The 24,059-nt window shown below is 35.1% G+C and overlaps 2 protein-coding genes and 1 long non-coding RNA gene across 8 annotated transcripts in view; 1 reads left to right on the top strand and 2 right to left on the bottom strand.

Annotated features, from left to right (window-relative positions):
- The first annotated feature begins 2,843 nt into the window (after positions 1 to 2,843).
- Positions 2,844 to 5,595, top strand: LOC147394338 (uncharacterized). 4 transcript variants are annotated; one of them, XR_015181787.1, is made up of 5 exons: positions 2,844 to 3,123; positions 3,951 to 4,070; positions 4,475 to 4,495; positions 4,595 to 4,711; positions 4,998 to 5,595. It is a non-coding gene; the product is annotated as an uncharacterized LOC147394338 (long non-coding RNA). The 4 variants fall into 4 exon arrangements; XR_015181786.1 differs by having other exon boundaries at positions 2,849 to 3,196; positions 4,998 to 5,593; XR_015181788.1 differs by having other exon boundaries at positions 2,847 to 3,196; positions 4,482 to 4,711; positions 4,998 to 5,591.
- Positions 5,596 to 14,926: 9,331 nt separating this feature from the next.
- The window catches only part of LOC147394333 (LEAF RUST 10 DISEASE-RESISTANCE LOCUS RECEPTOR-LIKE PROTEIN KINASE-like 1.2), a 39,523-nt gene continuing 30,390 nt past the window's right edge, over positions 14,927 to 24,059 (bottom strand). For 2 of the 3 annotated variants that reach the window (XM_086453453.1, XM_086453454.1), the window contains exons 2-4: positions 18,808 to 18,852; positions 16,221 to 16,481; positions 14,927 to 16,060 (exon numbers count right to left, since the gene is read on the bottom strand). In XM_086453453.1, the coding sequence (XP_086309579.1) occupies positions 15,141 to 16,060; positions 16,221 to 16,481; positions 18,808 to 18,852 (1,226 nt within the window). In that variant the 3' untranslated portion in view covers positions 14,927 to 15,140. The remainder of the gene's footprint in view (positions 16,061 to 16,220; positions 16,482 to 18,807; positions 18,853 to 24,059) is intronic. The other variant, XM_086453455.1, reaches the window with a different exon arrangement.
- LOC147394337 (LEAF RUST 10 DISEASE-RESISTANCE LOCUS RECEPTOR-LIKE PROTEIN KINASE-like 1.2) lies at positions 18,884 to 23,980 on the bottom strand. The gene has a single exon (XM_086453459.1). It carries the CDS (start codon positions 22,162 to 22,164, stop codon positions 21,280 to 21,282), a length of 885 nt encoding a protein of 294 aa, XP_086309585.1. The 5' UTR covers positions 22,165 to 23,980; the 3' UTR covers positions 18,884 to 21,279.

The raw sequence follows: 24,059 nt of genomic DNA, 5'->3' as shown, positions 1-24,059 counted from the left end.
TGAGCTGATTTTTTGTGAGGATGATCTCTTCACCGTAGAGATCATCCTCACAAAAAATCAGCCTATTCCAAAACTTCTACCCCGTCAAAAGGGATTTACAAAAAATGTTTGACACCAAACTTGGCAAACTTTAAGGCTGCCGAACTGCTCCCTATATATATATATATATAGGGTCCTGTTCAGCAACAAATATTTTGGCAAAACATTTTTCAAAACATGGGTTAGAGGTTTTGGAATGGGCTGATTTTTGGTGAGGATGATCTCTACGGTGAGGAGATCATCCTCACCAAAAATCAGCCCACTTCAAAACTTCTTGCCCCAATTTACAATTTGAAAAATCGTGGACCGTCCATTTTTTGTAAACCATTTTTGATGGGGTTAGAAGTTTTGGAATGGGCTGATTTTTGGTGATGATGATCTCCTCACCGTAGAGATTATCCTCACCAAAAAGCAACCTATTCCAAAACCTCTAACCCATGTTTTGAAAAATGTTTTGCCAAAATGTTTGTTGCTGAACATTTTCCATTGATATATATGTATAGGGGGGCATTCAATGGCCAACTTTTTGGCAAAACATTTTCAAAACATGAGTTAGAGGTTTTGGAATGGGCTGATTTTTGGTGAGGATGATCTCTACGGTGAGGAGATCATCATCACCAAAATCAGCCCATTCCAAAACTTCTAACCCCATCAAAAACAGTTTATAAAAAATGGACGGTTCACAATTTTTCAACTTGTAAACATGGGTTAGAAGTTTTGGAATGGGCTGATTTTTGGTGAGGATGATCTCCTCACCGTAGAGATCATCCTCACCAAAAATCAACCCATTCCAAAACCTCTAACCCATGTTTTGAAAAATGTTTTGCCAAAAAGTTGGCCCTTGAACGCTACCCATATATATATATAGGGTCGGGTTCAAACGACACACATTGCAACACACATTGCGACAACGTGTTTTGTCTTATATGGGCAAAAATGTTTGGAATGCGCTGTTTTTTTGTGAGGATGATCTCTGTGATGAGGGGATCATTCTGGCAAAAAATCATCTCATTCCAAAACTTCTAACCCCGTCAAAATTGATTTACAAAAATTGGACGGTCTAAAAATTTTCAACCTGAAAACATGGGGTTAGAAATTTCATAATGAGCTGATTTTTGGCAAGGATGATCTCCTCACCATAGAGATCATCCTCACAAAAAATCAGCCCATTCCAAACATTTTTGCCCATATAAGACAAAACACATTGTCACAATGTGTGTCGCAATGTGTGTCGTTTGAACCCGACCCATATATATATATATATATATATATATATATATATATATGGGAAGGGATCAATGAACAAAATCTGGGATAAAGATCCGGACAAATGTTTTCAGAGGTTAGATCAAATGGATCTAACAAAATCCGACCGTAGAACACATCTAAACAGCACGTGTTGTTTTAATCACTTAGATATTTCATTATTTAGAAACACCTCCCCGCATCTATAACCCAAATCAAAATAATTTTTTTTTATTCAAATCAAATTTCTCTCTTCCCCATCGTCGGGTTATTATGACCCCCTTTGCGACACACCATTTTGTCTTATATGGGCAAAAATGTTTAGAATGGGCTGATTTTTTGTGAGGATGATCTCTGTGATGAGGGGATTATCCTGGCAAAAAATCATCCCATTCCAAAACTTCTAACCCCATCAAAATAGATTTACAAAAATTGGACGGTCTATAGTTTTTCAACAAAAATCGGACGGTCTAGAAGTTTTGGAATGGCATGATTTTTTGCCAAGATGATCTCCTCACCATAGAGATCATCCTCACAAAAAATCAGCCCATTCCAAACATTTTTGCCCATATAAAACAAAAAGATGTGTCGCAAAGGGGGTCGTAATAGGGGTCGTAATAACGCGACCCATATATATATATTTATATATAGGGTCAGGTTCAAACGACAACCATTTCAACACACATATAGACAACGTGTTTTGTCTTATATGGGCAAAAATGTTTGGAATGGGCTGATTTTTTGTGAGGATGATCTCTGTGGTGAGGAGATCATCCTTGCCAAAAATCAGCTCATTATGAAACTTCTAGACCGTCCAATTTTTGTAAATCAATTTTGATGCGGTTACAAGTTTTGGAATGGGATGAATTTTTGCCAGGATGATCCCCTCATCACAGAGATCATCGTCACAAAAAATCAGCCCATTCCAAACATTTTTGCCCATATAAGATAAACACGTTGTCGCAATGTGTATCGCAGGAACCCGACCCATATATATATATACCCTATATATATATAGGGTCAGGTTCAAACGACAACCATTTCAACACACATATAGACAACGTGTTTTGTCTTATATGGGCAAAAATGTTTAGAATGGGCTGATTTTTTGTGAGGATGATCTCTGTGGTGAGGAGATCATCCTTGCCAAAAATCAGCTCATTATGAAACTTCTAGACCGTCCAATTTTTGTTGAAAAATTATAGACCGTCCTATTTTTGTAAATCAATTTTGATGGGGCTACAAGTTTTGGAATGGGATGATTTTTTGCCAGGATGATTCCCTCATCACAGAGATCATCCTCACAAAAAATCAGCCCATTCCAAATATTTTTGCCCATATAAGACAAATACGTTGTCTATATGTGTGTCGCAATGTGTGTTGCAGGAACCCGACCCATATATATATATATATATGGGAAGGGATCAGTGAACAAAATCTGGGACAAAGATCCGGACAAATGTTTTCAGACGTTAGATCAATATGGATCTAACAAAATCCGACCGTAGAACACATCTAACCAGCACGTGTTGTTTTAATCACTTAGATATTTCATTATTTAGAAACACCTCCCCGCATCTATAACCCAAATCAAAATAATTTTTTTTGATTCAAATCAAATTTCTCTCTTCCCCATCGTCTTCTCTTCTGCAACTCAAACCCTAACCATCTCCATTCACTGAAGACGGCACAGATCAGGCGAAGATGTCAAGCAAGAAATACCCAATCATTATTTCAGCTTCAACTCCATCTCGGCTTGATGCCCTCCTTTGGAGATGGTAAAGAAGATCAAAACTTGATTGAGGCCCTTACCCAAGATACAACAGATCTGCTGAAGAGGTCATAGAAAAGACTACAGAAACTTCCTACAAGTGGGTCTTCTGTGGATTCAAATGTTAGAAAAAATGCACAGGTACATTAGTCAGAGTCATTACACCTTTTGTTCTGCTAACTCCTGTCTAGCACCGCATATAATTTGGTTTTTATAGTTTTTTTTCCTTTTTAAATTATTGTTAAATTTAATAGTTAAAATGATAGGCGTTCTATATGTTATTGTTTTATTTAATCATCATTTGAGTTACTCGGTTTCAAATTTTTATTGAGAAAACGGAGGAGAAAACCTGATAAAATATGTAAGTAAGATTTACAAAACCATGACCTGCAGATGTCTGGTCTGTCTATTTTCTTTTTTGAGAACCCAAATATTGACTAAAAATATGGCTCTAGATAGAATTTAATGGTGAAATTGGAGTCGTGTTACCAACCCCAATATCTGGTTTGAGACATAGATGATGATGACATTTAATGAGAAATGTAGGACTTATTATAGCCTCCATCCACATAATATTTTTAGTCATCATCTTTTTAGAGCCTTCAAATGCGTTGAAACACTCCTCACTTGTGCTGTCAATGGTCTTAGTTGCACATACCTGTAAAAATTGGTCTTAGTTGCACATTCTCATGCAATCTCAGTGGACTTTGCGGTATATTATGTTCTATGGGAAATTGGGAATATTTTAAAAAAAAAGAAAAAAAAAAGACTATTCATGAATCTTTGTGTGATTTTGCATCTTTGAGTGGATTTTATGTTTTTTCTTGTGTTGGTCTAATAGTTTTCTTGATTTTTGTACATGTGTATTTGACCATACAACTTATGTCCATTGCAGATACGTAGTCTTTTTGTTCTTGGTTCGGAACCTAATTACTTCATGCAATATTGCTGCCCATGGCTTCTTCCCGCACTAATTTTGAGTGGGAACACCACTAATCTAAAGTGGATTGCCACGGTAGGAAACTTGAACTTCTACATGTACTCTCATCATATTTGTTATCTTGCTTTGGAGCCATCTTCTTTATAGTTTTTACTAAATGTTGGATTTGAATAGAACTGAATAAATTCATTTTTGAGACAATTTTTTGCACCATTGAATTCGTGTCTTATGTGAAATATCCTCGCTCTAGTGTAGGGATGTTTTCTTTTTCTTTTGCCTTAAGAGGTTGTTGATAACAAGAGGTGTGCGTATGCAATGTTGTGGTGTGGTGTTGAATGAGTAAAAAAATGTGTATGCCTTCAAGATTTTTATCCATCATGTTTTTAGTATTTTTGGTTTTTGGTTTTGATCATTTTTTTTCCATTTCATGTTTTTTCTCTAGATTTTGATCATTTTATTCGGATTGTTCTGTTCCACAGGCCCCAGCCAACAATTCCCAGGTGACTTACATTATGCATTGCTCGCGATGCTCCTTAGGATGCATTTCCACTATTGCTTTGTTAGGGTACTAAAGAAAAAAATATTGGATTATCTGATAGAAGAGACAGCAATGTGTCACTGGCCTCGGAGGCTTTAGCCAACATCCCTGCTTCTGTCTTCAACTTCACAACCCTCAAGCAAAGGCCTCACTGTCCATGACCTTGTGGTCTGATCAGGTATGTCTATCTAAACATTTAATACTGAGAGTCAAACAAATCATCTCTTAGAGTGATAATTCAAACTATGGGACATTAACTAACACTTGTGCTATGAAGATCCAAAGTTCCTATCCTTCTGATATATCGACTCTATGGGACATCAAGTAATTCAAAATAATTTTTTCCCCCTATCATACTATAATCTAGGTGTATACTCCTATCATAATTTAATATACTTATAAAACTATGATCACAAACAGTACTTTTCATTGAAATTTTAAGAAAATAATTTTTTTTTGTTTAGGTACACATACAATTGGGATTGGACATTGCAATTTCATCACCAACATGCTTTACAACTTCACGGGGATAGGAGATGTTGATCCTTCTCTAAATTCAACATATGCTGCTCTCTTAAGAACACAATGCACTAATCCTTCAGACACCACAACCACAGTACAGATGGATCCTCAGACCTCTCTATCATTTGATAGCAATTACTATGTGAATGGGTCTTTTCCAGTCCAACGCTGCGCAACATTGTTGATGAGTAGCTGGACTCAAAGGATTTCTTCACCAAGTTTAGCCCGTTGATGAATAGGCTGAGTGCAATTGAAATCCTTCTGGGAAATGCAGGAGAGATTAGAAACAAGTGTAGTGTTGTCAACTCTTAGTTGAGATCTATTTGGCTTGAGAAACATCATTTGTGTTCAAAATAGTTTACTTACGTTGTGTCCCAACTTAATTGAGCTTCTATTCTCTTCTCTCCACTTCTCTCAATCCGAACATAGCGTTAGTGTACACTTTGTATTCATTCTTTAAGTTAGAAGCATGTTCGTTCGGATGCGATTTGATTGTTCTTGTTAGTTTTACATAAATAAAATATCAGTTTTGCTTGAATTTGAAATTAAAAAAGAAATTATGGTTTTATTTTTTTGGTGATGAAATGATGTTTTTGAAGCCCCCCTCTCATACCATTACAAGGGGTAATAACAAGCTTGAATCCTTGGCAACTTACCCCATATACCCCTAAATCTTTTTATTTTTATTTTTTTAGTGAAAAAGATTTAGTTTGACACTTTGGCATTTATAGTTGTAAAGTTGAAATCACCATTTATCAAATGAGATGCAAATATCTTCTTCTGCTACGTCACATTGGCAAGGAGAAGATGCTGAGAAATGTTGCAAAGGCTAACAATGGCCCAAACAATTATCGATAACCAGAAAAGAGTAACTCACTACTCGGGCATGAAGGACACAATTCTTTTTTTTTACCCAAACTACTATTCTGCAAACTTGTTCAATATATGCAATTTTCAATCAATATTCTTTCACTGGTTGATGTGATGAGGTTCAGTACTGATACAAGGTACATATCATTTTTTAGGAAAAAAATTCTATGTATAAAAGAATTGATATAAGAAGAGAAGCCATCTCTTCACATAGCCATTTGAGAAAATCAAAATCTTGTCCCCTACTACTACCTACAACACCCTTCCCTATATCCCCCTCAACAACTTTCCCAATAGTAGTGTTTAACTCCTCTACTAACAATTCTAACTGGATGTTGTCACCAAAAGGCTCCCTCATTACCAAAGTGCCCCAAGAACATGTCGTCAAAAGTGGCAAGGAAAATTGTCCATGAAAAGATACTCAAAATCTCATTCACAATCAACCAAAACCCTTGATTTTGAAGATGAAAAACCATTGATTCGATTTATAAATATGCAATCAACCAAAACCCTTGATTTTGAAGATGAAAAACCATTCATTTTTACATACAAATCCAGGGTTTCTTAAAATCGAGGGTTTCTTTAACAGAGATAGAGAGAGAAGATACCTGCACGATCGCCGCAGAACAATATTTAGCAGAACAAAAGGTGTAATGACTCTGACTAATGTACCTGTGCATTTTTTCTAACATTTGAATCCTCAGAAGGCCCACTTGTAGGAAGTTTCTGTAGTCCTTTCTCTGACCTCTTCAGCAGATCTGTTGTATCTTGGGTAAGGGCCTCAATCAAGTTTTGATCTTCTTTACCATCTCCAAAGGAGGGCATCAAGCCGAGATGGAGTTGAAGCTGAAATAATGATTGGGTATTTCTCGCTTGACGTCTTCGCCTGATCTGTGCCGTCTTCAGTGAATGGAGACGGTTAGGGTTTGAGTTGCAGAAGAGAAGACGATGGGGAAGAGAGAAATTTGATTTGAATCAAAAAAAATTATTTTGATTTGGGTTATAGATGCGGGGAGGTGTTTCTAAATAATGAAATATCTAAGTGATTAAAACAACACGTGCTGTTTAGATGTGTTCTACGGTCGGATTTTGTTAGATCCATATTGATCTAACGTCTGAAAACATTTGTCCGGATCTTTGTCCCAGATTTTGTTCACTGATCCCTTCCGTGTATATATATATGGGTCGGGTTCCTGCGACACACATTGCGACACACATTGCGACAACGTGTTTGTCTTATATGGGTAAAAATGTTTGGAATGGGCTGATTTTTTGTGAGGATGATCTCTGTGATGAGGGGATCATCCTGGCAAAAAATCATCCCATTCCAAAACTTGTAACCCCATCAAAATTGATTTACAAAAATTGGATGGTCTATAATTTTTTAACAAAAATTGGACGGTCTAGAAGTTTCATAATGAGCTGATTTTTGGCAAGGATGATCTCCTCACCATAGAGATCATCCTCACAAAAAATTAGCCCATTCCAAACATTTTTGCCCATATAAGACAAAACATGTTGTCTATATGTGTGTTGAAATGGTTGTCGTTTGAACCTGACCCTATATATATATGGGTCATGTTCAAGGGCCAACTTTTTGGCAAAACATTTTTTGACATATGAGTTAGAAGTTTTGGAATGGGCTGATTTTTGGTGAGGATGATCTCTACGGTGAGGAGATCATCCTTACCAAAAATCAGCCCATTCCAAAACTTCTAACCCATGTTTACAAGTTGAAAAATCGTGGACCATCCATTTTTGTAAACTATTTTTGATGGGGTTAGAAGTTTTGGAATGAGCTGATTTTTGGTGAGGATGATCTCCTCACTGTAGAGATCATCCTCACCAAAAATCAGCCCATTCCAAAACTTCTAACTCATATTTTGAAAAATGTTTTGCCAAAAAGTTGGCCCTTAAACGCCACCCTATATATAGGGTCACGTTCAATGGCCAACTTTTTGGAAAAAACATTTTTCAAAACATGAGTTAGAAGTTTTGGAATGGGCTGATTTTTGGTGAGGATGATCTCTACGGTAAGGAGATCATCATCATCAAAAATCAGCCCATTCCAATACTTCTAACCCCATCAAAAATAATTTACAAAAAGTGGACGGTCCATGATTTTTCAACTTGTAAACATGGGTTAGAAGTTTTGGAATGGGCTGATTTTTGGCGAAGATGATTGATGGTTTATGGTTTCATTTTCATCGAAAGAGTTACGAAATTAGGCGAGGTTCAGCACCATCTTCTCTAGCACAAACGTTCCAGGTAGTTCTCTTTCTCTCTCTCTCTCTCTCTCTCTCTCTCCAGCACAGATGTCTTCATTTCATTAATCGTGCAATCCAACAATTTGAGACTACACGTTGAAGATCTGAGTGTGGGAAGGTTGGTGAGTTTCGTTTTTCAATTTCATTTATGATTTGTTCTGTTTCGTACATTTAGGTTTTTATGAGTTTGGATTGATTTGTTTATTTGTGTTTAGGTTTTTGAGATCTTTCACAATTTCTTTTTTCTTGTTGAATCTGTTAAGTTGTTGCTTAGTTGTAAAAATTCGTTCACTGAAGTATTTCTTTTTAGTTTATTTGGATGATCTCTAGAAGTAGAAAACACTATTTAGAGTGAGAAGGAGGTGGATAAATCTTTAAAGATTGTTTGTGATATTGGTTTTGTCTAAATTCCAATTATAACCTTTTGTTATATTTCAAAAAGAACAAAAGATGCAAAAAAAAACTACAAGATTATCATTATTTAATCTTCTTTGCTTGTCATTGTTGTTTAGTAGATGTAGTCTATGATGATCACAATCACATATCTTGTTATTGAGTGCCTTCTTGTTTTGCTGAACATTTTCATTTTGAAAGTAGAGTTCCAATCTAGTACTATATATATATATATATATGATAAGTATAAATTTTATTAATTGAAGAGAAGAATGTACAAGTAGGCAATCGAGATGCCATTACCTTGTGAAGCAGCGTTGTTGCCATTACCTCTTGGGATTGGCCATGAGACACATTTGTTTGAAACTCAATTCCATAATTTGTGTATCATTCTCTTTTTATGAATTAATTCCATAAAGCATGTCTTTCAAGTTCCCGAAGATATAATTCTTATTAGTAGATTCCACTATTCTAGCACAGGACTCACAAAAATTGGTCAGTTGTGGTTCTTATTGCACAGCAGATATTCTGCAATATTTCTACCCTTGGCCTTGAAATGTTTATTTCTCATTCCATCTAGCTTGCTATCTATTCTACACTCATCCTGTTCTTTTTGCAAACTATTTCTTCCAATTCTAATATGTTTTCTATTTCCAGTCCCCTGCTCACTTGAGGTTTAATTTCTTATCAAAATACTATTTTGGTTGTCATCTTAGTAAGGCTAAACATGTTTCATTAATTTACTACTGAACAAAAAAAATAAAAAATGTTTCTTTAAATTACTTGCTTACCCAATTAAAAATAGTTAATTAAATTATTTTATCATCATCGTTTACAATCGTGTTTATTATTCAATTACATTGATTTTCATTAAGAAGTAGTGTAGGTAGGATGGACCTCCTCGTGTCCCATCCCTCCGTCTCTCCTCGCTATTTAAAAATCAGAAGAAAAAAAATTAAAAAAAAAAAAAAAAAAAATACAGTGTAAGTGGGATTCATCGAGTGTCAATCCCATTAATTTACATACATAATATGGTAGACAGTCCATAGTTCTAGCAAATTTGTCCTTCACTTTTTATTCTATTTTTTTTATTTTTTTATTTTTTTTATTCCTTCTAAACTGACTTCCTTCACTTTTCATCATCGTTACCTTGATTGTGTTATATAGACATGTGGTTACTTGTAATTTAATATATGGTGATTAATTATTGTTTTCATGATTGTTTTTGATTTTATCGTATTTTTCCCTTCCCAACCCTGACTTGGTGACTGCTAGTTATAGAACAATGTCATAGTTTTGACTATGCAGAGATATGGGCTGGAAAACACTATACTAGGACACTCATTTCACTTATGTACCAGAACTTGATATGATCCATATTGATCTCTTTGTTGCAACTTGTTTACCAAAATAGCGACAAAAATATATCAGAGAAATAACTATAACTATGGGAGAAATGTTCTTGAAGACCTGACAAGTACCTACTGTTGGTACTTACCTCTATAATGATTCTGTTTTCTGTTCATTATTTTATATGTTTGTATATTGAAGGCCATTGTGCCTGTTTTTAAAATTCCTTCTTCTTTTAAGTTAATATATTTTTCCATCTTCTTAAACCAAATATGGACAGCCTCGACTACTACTTAAACCAAATAATAATACTTGGATTACGGATAGCAATGCTTCTACTCGTATAACGTCTGATTTCGTGAATATTTCTGTACATTATGAATATCATGGGTCAGATCGAGTTGCAGTTGGTAATAGTGCAGGTTTGGACATTAATCATATTGTATCTACTCAATTTAATCATTGTTCTTCCAATTTCCATCTCAACAATGTTTCACATATATTGCGAGCCAAATGAGAACAAAAGGGCAAGTTGTCCTGCTTTCTAGTCAGAAACCCAGGCAAGAACCGCGTACCAGTTCTGAATTAGTTTTCATACATTATTTGAGATCACGATTTTTCATAGATGTTTTTCACCCAGGTAAGCTATCCCTATTTCCGGATTACTCAGACCTTCAAGTGAGGAGATGAAGCTTGCTACTGTTAACAGTAGCAGTAGCAGCCAAGGAAAGCCATGTAAAGGAAGTCTCCTCATTTTGCCAAGTAACTATTATTAAGAATAATTATTCCAATTATTTTTTATTAAGCGCTACTTAATTTTTTTTTTTTTAAAGTTGACTAAGTAATGTTTTTTTTTTTAAATTTAATTTCTCTTGGATCTCTTAAATTTGAAGTCTCAATAATTCAATTTACATGAATGGTGAGCATCTATTTTGCTGTCCTTCTATCTTCCCCACATTTTATTTCCATTGATGTATGCCAACATCAAGGTAAGTTCTAGGAAAGATCAGTAACAATGATAGTTTGGGCTATTTGTACATGATGGAATTAACCGACTCAAAAACTGTAATGGTAAATTACCCAACCTAACATGTCAAAGCATTAACAAGTTTTTATTATTACTAGTTTTAATGGATTGATACATAGTACTCTGATTTGCAGTGTTCTCGAGTAGATATTACCCAGTTTCTTCACAACCACTGCCAATCTTATTCCTTGTACTCAGATCCTGAAAAACACAATAAGTAGGAAAATATGTGACACAACAATTTAGATGTTTGGTTAGGCTGCTGGCAGATAGAAGGTTGGTAGTTAAATTTGGAACATGGAGAACATCTTAAAGGGAAAGATTAGGAAGAGCCTGAATCTCCCCCTTTCCAAAGATAGAGGATAGAGAACCATCAGCAACCCAAAATTTTTCCCAACCGGATAATACAGAATAAGAGGAAGGCATACCCGTCATGTGGTCAAAAGCACCAGTGTCAATGATCCATCATGGCGTAGAAAGACGTGCAACCAGATGAGCTGATGCATCAATACCTGACTAAGCAAAGGATGTGAATGGACCAAGGTGGAGTTGAGAGAGCATACTATGCGACTAGCTAACTCGACTATAGACAAGGAGTCATGTGATGGAAGATGAAGCTAGTCCACAGGTGTAGACTATTGAGAAGGAGAAGAGTTGGCAATGTGAGTAGTGGGGTTGGGATGTGTATTAAAATCGACACCATGAAAACGGGGCATGTTGGACTATGATTGCACATGTAAAATTTGAAGGAAAATGGTTTCCATTTGAAAAATGTAAATTTTTGTTTTTGTTTTTTTTTTTTTTGTATTTATTTATTTTGTTAGATTTCAATTTTTTGTCCAATGAAAATTGTCATTTTCTTTTTAGGTGAAAAATATTAAAAATGACAAACAATAGTGGTTAATTTTAAAAAAAAAGTCTGACAAAAAAATGACGGCTCTAAGCCGTCGTTTATATCTATTAATTTAATTTAAATTTGACAAAAAAATGACGGGTTTGGGCCGTCGTTTTATTTTGACAGACCATAACCGTCGTTTTATACAACACTTTCTTGACACGAGGCAACCGTCGTTCATTAAAAACGACATCGTTATTTACAATTGCTCTTGCGACGGCAGGGGCCGTCATTTTTCTTAAAAAACGATGGCTTTGGCCCGTTCTTTTTTTTAAAATATGACGTAGTGATCTCCTCACCGTAGAGATCATCCTCACCAAAAATCAGCCAATTCCAAAACTTCTAACTCATATTTTGAAAAATGTTTTGCCAAAAAGTTTGCCATTGAACGCTACCCATATATATATATATATATATATATATATATATATATATATATGTTTATATTTAAATAAGTATTTTCTTTTTCCAATTTTTTTCCTATGAGATTTACCTCAAATAAATAAATAAATAAATAAATATCTATATATATATATATATATATGGGAAATGTTCAGCACCCTAAGTTTTACCACACACTTTAACAAACGTTTTTGTCCTACATGGGTTAGAAGTTTTGGAATGGGCTGATTTTTGGTGAGGATGATCTCTATGATTAGAAGATCATCCTCCCCAAAAATCAGCCCATTCCGAAATGTTTAGCCCCATGTTTACACGTAGAAAAATTGTGGACCGTCCATTTTTTGTAAACCATTTTTTATGGGGTTAGAAGTTTTGGAATGAGCTGATTTTTGGTGAGGATGATCTCCTCACCATAGAGATCATCCTCACCAAAAATCAGCCAATTCCAAAACTTCTAACCCATGTAAGACAAAACACGTTGGTTAAAGTGTGTGGTAAAGCTTAGGGTGCTGAACGGGACCCTATATATATATGTTTATATTTAAAAAGTATTTTCTTTTTCCAATTTTTTTCCTATGAGATTTACCTCAAATTACTGCACATTTGTTGGAGTTAATCTAGTAACTTGGAGGAGTAAAAAGTAGGTTGCACGTGCTCATTCTAGTGCTGAGAGCTAATATTGAGCTATGACTTAAGGTGTTGCTAAACTATTATTGGTCCGAATCCTTATTAAGGATCTTGGCATCGATGTTCCTCCTTTTATGAAGATTTACCATAAAAATAAAATTGGTATCAATATTGCTAACGATCCGATTGAGCAAGATAGGACAAAGCATATTGCAATTAATCGACATTTAGTTCGAGAGAAGCTCATCTCTAAAAAAAATTGTTTGTCATTTAGTCCTTCTTCTAGTCAACTTGTTAATGTTTTTTATAAAAAGAATTTTGGAAAGAAAACTCTAAATTGTGCGAGCGTGGGATGACTGAAGTTTGTGCTCAACTTGAGGGAGATTGTAAGAAAACCATAATATTTCTATCATATAGGGGTATTTATGTAATTTAAATTATATAAGTTTGGGAAAAGGCTAGCCCTAATCTTTGAGGCACAAATTTCTTCTCCTCCTCCTCTCTAAATTCTGTAGTACTCCACTATCATTTTATCAAAAAAAAATTCTTCTAATTTGATTGGTTATAAAAATTACTTGAATTCTTTGAAACCTAATTCCAATTCTAATTTGTATTCTTGTACAACTTAATTTGAGAAGTGAAAGAGTTCAACTATATACATATAAATTTAATTCATAGTTTAACTGTAGTTGATTCACAGTGTAAGTTTATTATTTCATGAAACAGTGTACCATTAAATCAGTCCTACATCATGAGTTGCAAGGAATCCTCGAAGGGATCCGTTTAGCTGCCGCCCATCAGTGCACTCGTATTGAAGTTCAATTTGATTCCCTTGTTGCTGTTAGCATCCTAAACAATGTGTGGCATTCCCAACAATGTGTGGCATCCCCCTAGGCATGTTCATCATCTTTACTTGGCTATCTTAAAGTTAATTTCATCTTTTCATGAAGTTGTTTTCTCCCACGTGTTCAGAGTAACTAACATGACTGCTGACTTCCTTGCGTCGCTGCAATCCGTTGTTGGCTGCCATGTGCTGAATTGTAACTCTCCCCCTATTGATCTTTTGTCGCTCATTGATAAAGATCGTAGTGGTTCGTGGTTCCTAAGGTTGTAGCTGGTTTGGGTCTGGCCTTCACCCAGTTAATCTTCCAAAAAAAAAAAAAAAAACAGTTGTAAGGTTGATTCAAATGCATCGATCTTATACTTGTAGACCCAACGACCCATAATAAGATTTGAATTAGTCATACTACTTGCCCACAATCATGTGTCAATGAGATACTAAATATAAATGACGAAACAATGAACTTTTGTTAACAGTTGATATTCATCAATGCAAACAGCCATACAAAAATTACATTGAATGTGATTAAACACTGAAAATCGTGGATTTTTGGTATCAGTGTGGATTCCATTCCACCAATCTCCAATCGTCGCTCCATTCCTTTGATGATACATCAGATTTCGTACTTAACATGTTCCGTTAAAAAAATGGTTGCCATGAAAACACTGATGTACTAAGTAGTTGTGGACTCCCACTTAATCTTTGCTACTAAGAGCATTAGGCTTTCATGTTTCCTATCTCATCTTATAAATTTACATCTTCCTAAATCTCTCCATCCTTCTATATAATAGATCCAAGATAACAAAAATGGTTACTTTCTAGACCATAATTTTTAACTTAATATTACTCTTCATGGATGTAAGTACTGAATTTACACACTACATATTCAATTTACTTAATCCTAAAGCTCTTAAACTCCCAACAATTTTCTTCAAACAATGAGTAATAGTGATTGATACAAAAAATAAAAAAAAAAGATGCATATATCAGAAGACCAATTTTTAGACTAGAGAAAAGATGAACCTATAATCAATTTTTATTGACTTAGAGAAAGCATATGATTAATGAAAAATAAAAGAATGTCGAATGAATATATTGACATTTTTTTTTTCTTATGACGAATATAATTACATGATTAAGGATATGCATGCAAAAAAATACGATATGCAAACAAATACAGAGAACAATACGTATATTAAAATATTTATTTAATTAATATAAAGTAAAAGCAATATGTACATAAACCTCGACCTTAAAACTGCTGTAGTTGATGATGGCCCTCATCACTCCATATTGAACAAGGAAACAAAATGTAGAAGAAAAGCATAATGAAAATTTAATACACTTATTTCTAACCACGAATGTTAAACATATTCATACCATCTTCTCGGAGAATTAGTAATGAAACATCAATCATCCACTAGTGCTAGGTGTAGTAGAATTGCTAATCCATTTATTCGTTACGGAATCTGGCGAAGGCGGTGAAACTTTCAACAACCCGATATCATCTGCTGTTGTATCCACCTCTACTTTCTCCATCTTATATTCATCACTCTTAATCCTTCTCAAATCCTCCAATACCTCCCTCATAGAAGGCCTCATCTCCTTCTCTTGTTGTAAACACCTAAAAGCCAACTCTGCCACCAATGTAATCATCATCTTAATAGTGTAATCCAAATCAAATCCAATAAACGGGTCAACCAACTCATGTAATGCACGACTCTGGATCTTGTTGATTGCCATGTTAGCCAAATTAATCTCATGTCGATGCCTACAGATATCTACGGCCTGCTTTGATGATATAAGCTCAATCAAGACCACTCCAAAGCTGTAAACATCGCTCTTCTCGGTAAGTTGGTAGCATTGGTGATAGTCTGGGTCAACATAGCCAGGTGTCCCTTGTGGAGCAGTGGAGACATGGGTGACATCTGTGGGAAAGAGTCGGGATAGTCCGAAATCTGCAACTTTGACGTGGAAATTGTTGTCAAGGAGAATGTTAGTGGTTTTTACATCACGGTGTATGATATCAGACGTATGTAGGTATGTCAGTGCATCGGCACTCTCTATGGCAATATTCATACGGATAGGCCATGTGAGTGATCCAGCTTTGGCGCGTTCTCCGTGTAGATGATCAGCAACAGTGCCATTTGGAATGAATTCGTAGACTAGGAGGAGCTCACGGGAGTGGCGAGAGGTGCACCCGTAGAGGGAGACCAGGTTTGGGTGGCGTAAGAGTGAGAGAATTGTTATTTCATTCATGAACTGTTCAACACGCTTGCAGTTGTTCTCGTAAAGCCTCTTAACTGCAACAACACGTCCATCCCGGAGCTTTCCTGTTAAAGATAACCAAGAACAACAATACATCAGATGAAGCACAACAAAAAGAGACCTATTGCCACATCAACTTTTGCTAATGCCACCTCAAGATGTGGAAATAGAATCTCTCAAGAACAAATACAATCGGGAGGTTAAACTGAATTTCTTAGTTCTTACCTTTGTATACAGTACCGAAGCCGCCATCTCCAAGCTCTTTAGTGGAGTCGAAGTTGTTGGTGGCTTCTTCGAGCTCATCATAGGAGAAGATAGGAGTCTGAAAGTACGTGCTTCCCTTTTCGAGGTCTGGCTTCGAGGAGGGATCAGGAGAGATGTTTCGAGGCATAAGGGTTGAAGTAGAAAGGTGATGTTTTCTACGATGTAGATAGATAATGAAAACGATACATGTCAAAAGGATGCCCATTACTCCTGCGCCTACACCTGAAAAATGAGGAGCGCTTGGATGTTTTGCTTAACTTGCACACCATGGTGCATCATAGGATAATATCTCTAGATTAAAAAGAAACCTTCAAATGAATAAAAAAAATTTGTGTGGTGAATGCTACAGAAAGACAGTAAATTCATGGTGGGATGCAATGTGAAGTTCATACTTCCTAACTCATTTCTTGCCCATGTAATTAACATGCTCTATATATTGGTAATGTATATCTTAACTATCTGAGAAACAACATCCTTTTTATAGGTTTTCGATTGAAATCTCTGAAAAAAGGTTAATTTTTACACAAGGGTGATGGAGATCATTTGATCTGCCTATATGTTGGGCTATGACCAATGCAATAAGTGGGGATGGGAAGATCAGTTGTATTGTTTAGAACCAAATTCAGAATAACACAAATCCGGGTAGATCAGGAAGTAATTTAGAGTTTAAATTGTACCTTAGAAAAGAATATGGAAACAACATGAAACTTCAGTTTGAGGTCAAGCAAGACTAGCTGGAGTTGCCTGGCTAGACTGATCTGGCCCAGATCACATAACATTGATAGGAAGAAACATTTTCTTCAACTGTAAATATTAAGCTAAACCCTATGCAGGATAAAATCTTAAAATAAACTAATGAACTTTTTACACAAATGCATAATCATTATCATCTACATCTTCCCTGATTGTGGGGATGAATCCATTTTTTCCATTTAACTCCATAATGAACCGGATGGTAAGCTCCTGCAAATCTTTTCTTACTAACTCTATCGATGTCATTTCCTGTCTTCCGCCTGTCCTTTGAATGCCCTCACTTTTCATCAAATTGCTCCATCTCATTGCTGTTTTTATTAGCTTTCTTTGCATATGCCCAAACTATCTAAAATAACTAACCTTTACTTTTAGAGAGCTGCTATTGGCACTCCAACTTTTACTTATTACACCACAATTAAAAAAGAGTGAATGGTTAAAAATAAGTAAAAGTAGGGGTGCCAATAGAAGCTCTCTCATTTTCTATTTCTTTGCTAAATTTCTATTTTTTGGGGTTTAGGATTTTATATGAGCCTAATAATCATAATTGTAAACAAACACTGAAATTTTCTAAGTGAGTGTTATTATGTTTTGTAATGTTGAAATTATAATTTGAGTCAAACCTCTGTAGTGTTTGAATAGTGTGTTTTACTCTTTAATTGAGGTGTGATAAATAATTGAAGAAAATGTGGGTGTGATATGTAAAAGTTGGGGTGTCAATAGCAGCTCTCTACTTTTAGCACCTATTGGAGCTATTCCTAAACTTCCATGGATGCTCTCATTTCTAAGTTTTGTTTTTGCCAGTTGTAAAACATCAATCTCAACATCCTAACTCTGCCCACCCACATTCAATGAACATATTTTTTTCCTTGCCAACCAAGATCCAACTCTATTTAATATGGCTGGTCTATTGTTATCGTATAAATTTTTAACATTAATTTGATTAGTGCAAGTTGATCACACAAAAATATGTTCTTAAGGAGGTATTGATTAGGTGAAGGTATTAACAACCATCAGCAATGCCATTATAGTGTTAGATTGTCTACATAAATAACACCCATGATATAAAGACCATCATTGTTAGCCCTTATGTCTTCCAAAAATACAGTAATTCTATAAAAATTAATATTTCCTCTAGAAAATAAATAATATAAATGATTGAAAAGATGGTGACAAGTTGGAAAAAGCACATACCATTATGGAAAGACCAAGGTCTGTTTCAAAACAAAATATAAACCCTTTTGTGTTATCTTTTCTCTTCATTTCTTTAAATAAAACTTATTTATGTGACTTCTTACATGAAAGCATACATGAAAATCTTAATTTTCATATATTTAATAACACAAACTAAAGGTGTTTTTTTAGGTGAAAGAATCCGTAAACAAAGATGTTCTTAAGAGATTGATTAGACAAAACATTTTAATAAAAGCTATTATAACTGTTAAGATGGCATTATAAAGTCATTGGGTCATATCTTATTACACTATATATCTTGCCTCTAATATAATTGAAATTGATAACCATTACACATGTTACAACAGGACTTATTCCATTATTGGAGGATCGTTGCTAACAATTTCGATTTGTTTATTTTTCAAGCTAAATTCTGCATTACATCAGATTAATAATGAACTATGAATTCATGAAAGAATTTGTTCTAATCAGTTTTTCATGAATATATATATATATATATATATATATATTGATAAGTGCGTTTTCATGAATTTAAAGAGAATGATGGCTTTTTACACAAATGTCAGAGTTCAACAATAGAAATTTTAGATGATGGATATCATACCTATCCCAATCTTCAGTTTTACCTTGCTCCCTGCAACACCTGAAACTGATCACAAACAAGACCAAAGTGATAGGATCACTACTTCAATCCTTGTTATTATTTCATTTACAGCACTTGATACTCTCTTTTCAATCATACTTTTCAGATAAATCACATGGCTCAAATCAGGGTTTGCTAGATTTCTACAAGAGTTAAAATGGTGAGAAGCAGCATATAACATTATCTAAACTCTAAAAAATAGAACTCATGTCATTTCGTTTTTGTTTTCCGAGTCGCCATAATGGATAAGTTTCATTGAGGTCATGGAGACACCAAAGTTCTTTTTTTTTTTTCTTTTCTGTTTAGGTCTTCCCAGTCTCCTTCAATACGCCTTTCCATCGTTAATGATAATTTATCATAAAAAATATCTGTAACGCATGTAATCATGAAATGTGTGAAAGAATGTTAGATGAGAAGTAGAAGAACCCCCAAGCTTGCATTTGGGAAAGGAAAGAGTTTGTGCAATTTTAAATGAAAGAGGATAGACATGTTATGTGAAATTATTGAGTAAATCACAGAGATGAGATTTCAAGTGAGTTAGTATCCTCTGGCCACGTAGTTGAATTCTTCCACGTAGTGCCAACTTTCCTACTGTCTGAAATTGGATTTTTGGTTCCGGTTCGCCACAATTCAAGATGTACAACCTACATTCCCGGTTGCTGGTGCTGGAGAATGGGAAACTAACTTTACCAAGGTTTCTCTAGTGGAAGGGGAGGGAATACTTGGTGTTTGTAGGTTCTTGAGTTTAGTGTGAAGTTGAAAACTCATAATTCTCCCACCACCCTAACACACATGGGACATCTTCTCTACCAAACTCAACAAAAGTAATAAATAAATAAGAAGAACAAAGAAGAAATTTGCTAGTACCATGGTTTTAACCAGATTTTGGAATAATATCGGGCTGCCTGAATCTAGGACAACCCGACTGGGATGAGTAAAAACCTCCCAAACTGGTTCAAACTAATTAGACCTAAATTGAAAATATTTGGATTTCAAATAATCGTTTTTTTCCTGTATAAACTGGAATAATAGATGCTACAATCATAAAATCCCATTCTATACCAATCATAAACATTTAAAAAATCATAAAATATCATGTACAAGTGTGAAAGAAACACATAAAACTGATCAAAGCTGACTCAGTGAAGTTTTAAAAAATGGGCCGAGTTTCAATACCATGGTTAGCGCTGGTATTGCAACCAGCCTTGTCTTTTTCAGTTGAAACATTAATTTGACTTAGACTGATCATCAAAGACTTGGGGAAAGATTGGCATGTTGGGCATGATTTCAAAATGACATGTCACTGATTGGTAGTTCAAATAGAGATTTCGCACCACACCCCCACTCCAAAAAACAAAGAAGGAAGAATGGGATTTATCATAGGGGTTGGAAGAAGGGCCCATGGAAACACATTTCCATAGAAAAATCTAAGAGTTGTGGAGCCACATATGGAAACATTGGGGGTCTTAGTCCTAAAGGACATGAGTTGATTCCAGGTTCTTTGCATAGCTTTTCTACTGGGTAGAAAACACTAAGGAACATGGTTTCATCAAACAAATAAAATGAGAGGAAATGCCTGGTACCTTTCCCATGCTGGTCTTGAGCTCCAAAGAATGGAACCCAGTAAGATTCAATTATTTTTCCTTTTTCTTTTTTAAGAATTTAAATATTTGTAATTTAAATAATATGAGATTTTGTGATTGTAGAATCTATTAACCCAATTTGTAATAGGAAAATAAATATTATTTAAATCTGAACATATATTTATCAATTAAGGTGGAGCCAGTTTGGGATGGTTTGACTTGTCTGAATCGGATCAGGTCGGCCCGTTCAAACCTTAACCAATGGGTACCGATACAATACCAAAATCAAGATCTTAAAACCATGAGCCACTATGTTTAGTACTTTGTTCCCCAATCTTTATCTAATCACAAATTAATGAACAATAGCAAAAAGTTATTTTCTCTGAATATTACTATTGATGAACCCTTCTTAGGAGAGAGTTTCTACGAGTAAAACGGACACTACCAGATGATCCTAGCCATCAGAAATATAGAACTTTTGGATTGTTGACTATCAAAGAATAATGAATTTACATAGAGAGATTCTATTGCCAATCACTTTTGCTAACGCCACCTCAATTCATATGTAAATCACCAAAGAAAGCACATGTCTGGAGTGGCGTTAGCAAAAGTTGGTGTGGCAATAGAAGCTCTTTAAATAATAGTATTATATGATCAGTCAGATATTTGTGTTCACAGGGTCTCACAGGGGGCTGATTTGGTCAGTGTTAGTTAGACTAACAGAAACTAATATATATAATATGAGAAAGAGAGAGATCACCTACTCCCTGGAATACTTGTCAACAATAGACTTTCTATTCTTGTTTACTGATTCACAAGTTCAAATTCTTAGTTTTCACTAAGACACAAACTATAACAGAAAAAAGGCCAAAGAAGAAACTTCTTCTCTGCTATTGAAGCCACAAGAGCATAATTTAGAAATAATGTTAGAGAAAAATTGGACACGACAGCAATCTGTGATAGACATACCATCATTGCAACTTTTGGGATGGGGTCGATCAGGGCAAAAACACACAAATTTTTCCTTAATGAATCCACAACGTCCTCTGCTTTCAATGCACTCATTGCAATCACTTGCAGTCCATTTTAAATTAAACCCATTCTTCAAAATCACTCCATAGTTTCCTTGATCTAATAATTTAGAACTCATCATCTCTCCATCAACTTCGACAGGTGCACCAACTGAATATTTGCAATTCCATGAAGAACGCTTCAAGTTGCTCAAAAGACCCGGAGGCACAAACAGGACGTATGAATGAATGGTGGAATTTGCAAAACAAGGATTTGGATAAATTATGTTACCTTTAGGAAACAAAGAGCAGTTGTAGAAAAATAGCAGATTGGCAACATTGGTCCCAAATTTGAAGGGTGCACGATTGAAGGTGAAGTTCTGAAGAGGAATTGGACAGGTTTTATCCATTGAACCTGAGTTGACCACCCGAAATGACTGATTTTTGTAAGAGATATCTTGGATGATGTATTCGTTGCCAGAGGTCCGAAGGATGGGCTCGTGGTTCTTACAGTTGATCCTGAAACCTGGGTAACCACAGTAGTCTTCTTGAACACGATCGATCCAGAAAGGGTAGCTTATATTCAAGCCATTCCCACAGTTTTGAGGCTCACAAGATTTGAATTGTTGATCTACTGACACAGTCATTACTACTAAGTCTAGGATGATGAAATTGAGAAAAACTGGGAAGAAATCTTTGAACATAAACGAGCTGTGGCGATCCATTTACAAGGAAAGGATTGAAGAAGATACAGGAGAAAAGAGAGAGGAAAGGGTTTAAATGAAGAGGTTTGTGTTATTGGTTTGACTTGTTTTGCAGTCTTTTAGACAAAAAAATTTATTTCTCTTTTTTAATTTTTATTTGTTTATCCCCCTCTTTGATTGAACTTTCTATCTATATGTGTATGATGTTAACATCAAGTTTTCCAGAGAATGCATGAGTAGGTTACATTGTCAAGATATAATATTTCTAAAGACTGATTATAATACTTGTCAAGAAAAAGAAGCACGAATTACAAGGTCAATACTACATATCAAGAACAGCAACATCACCATCATCGGTAACAGCTAAAAGCATTGCAATCAAAATTGAATTTTTTTAGGTGGTGTAGAAGGTGAAATGCATCGAAAGAGATAGACATGGGATGGTCATATTTTAGACTAAAGAATAATAAAAAAGAATATTGGAATAAAATAGAAATGAAAATTGTAAACAGAGTTCCTAGAGAAACTTACTACTAGTCTACTGCTACATCAAATCTTGGATATGATCAATCAGGGAAAAAACACATAATAATATATGTTGTTTCTACCCTTGGAATCAATACCTATTGGCTATTCATATTTGGGATCCCTCTCCCATTTTTCTTCTTGGTTACACGTACAATATGTCTATATCATAATTGTAGACAATTGCATCTATTGCACATGGTTTTATCCAATGAAGTATAAATCAGAATTTTTTTCCCCTGGTTCTTCGGCACTCTTCACCTTTCAATTCTTATTTGGTTCTGGCTCTCTGTCACATATTTTCAGATGTCTATGCTTTCCATTACACTTCTTATACATTAGTATCATATTTTTGGATGTCTCTGTCACATATTTGCTTTTCCTATAGTGAAACATCTTTGTCTTCCTCCTGCTGATGGTAAATTGTTACCTGATCCTCCACATTACAAGAGCTCAGTGGATTGTCTTATATATCAAACCATAACCAAGCCCGACATTGCTTCCACTATTCATATCCGGAGTCAATTAATGCAAGCTCCCCGCACCACTCATATGGATGTTGCCCTGAGAAAAGGATCTCCAGGAAAAATCATCCTCAAGTAGTCTTCATCTACATGAATTTTGTAATTCAAACTAAGCTACATGCCTTATTACTTGACATTCCTCTAAAGGATATTGGACTATGCCTGGTTTTAGTCCTATCACGTGGGAATCTAAAAAGGAAAGTATAGTCTCACAATCTTCTACAGAAGCTGAATGTCGGGCCTTGTAGATGTGTCACGCACGCTAACTTCAATGGTTGAAATATCTCTCGACTGATCTTGGTATTCCTAATCCCCAATCCATTACTTTGTTTTGTGATGTTCAGGTTGCTCTCCACACAGTAGAAAATCCGGTCTTTCATTAACAGACAAAATACATAGACCTTGAGTGTCATTTTGTTCGTAAAAAGATTTTATCCCAGTTCTTAGCACAGCAATACATCTATAACTCATAACAGATAGAACACATTTTTTGACAAGAACATTAGGCAAATATTATTTGCAATAATTAATCAGCAAATTATTGATGTGCACACTCCAATGTTGGATCAAGGATCAGCCCTGTTTATCTATCTCATCCCTACAACTTAGGGATTGACTCTTTTTATATGTGCATATATGTTAGTCTAACTTAATGAAAAATTACAGAATTTCGGATCTTCCATTCAAATTTCACATGGGTGATGTTCTAACATCATAATCATCATCTTCATCAAAGCCTCAACCCAACAATCGGGCTGGCTCCTCCATTCAATTCTACTTAAATTCATGTCCTCTGTTATTGCAATTGTGTTCATATATCCACTACTACTACCTCAATTAAAATTCTATTTAAAAATAAAATAAAAT

The sequence above is a fragment of the Akebia trifoliata genome, chromosome 9 (assembly GCF_017979445.1).
Source record: "Akebia trifoliata isolate Shusen 1 chromosome 9, ASM1797944v1, whole genome shotgun sequence".
NCBI lineage: Eukaryota > Viridiplantae > Streptophyta > Magnoliopsida > Ranunculales > Lardizabalaceae > Akebia > Akebia trifoliata.
Note: the sequence above shows the minus strand (reverse complement) of the source record. Positions and strands in the feature narration are given on the sequence as shown.

Bases quoted from the DNA above. Each gene is read 5' to 3' on its own strand.
- LOC147394337 (XM_086453459.1), bottom strand. From the start codon at position 22,164: ATGGATCGCCACAGCTCGTTTATGTTCAAAGATTTCTTCCCAGTTTTT.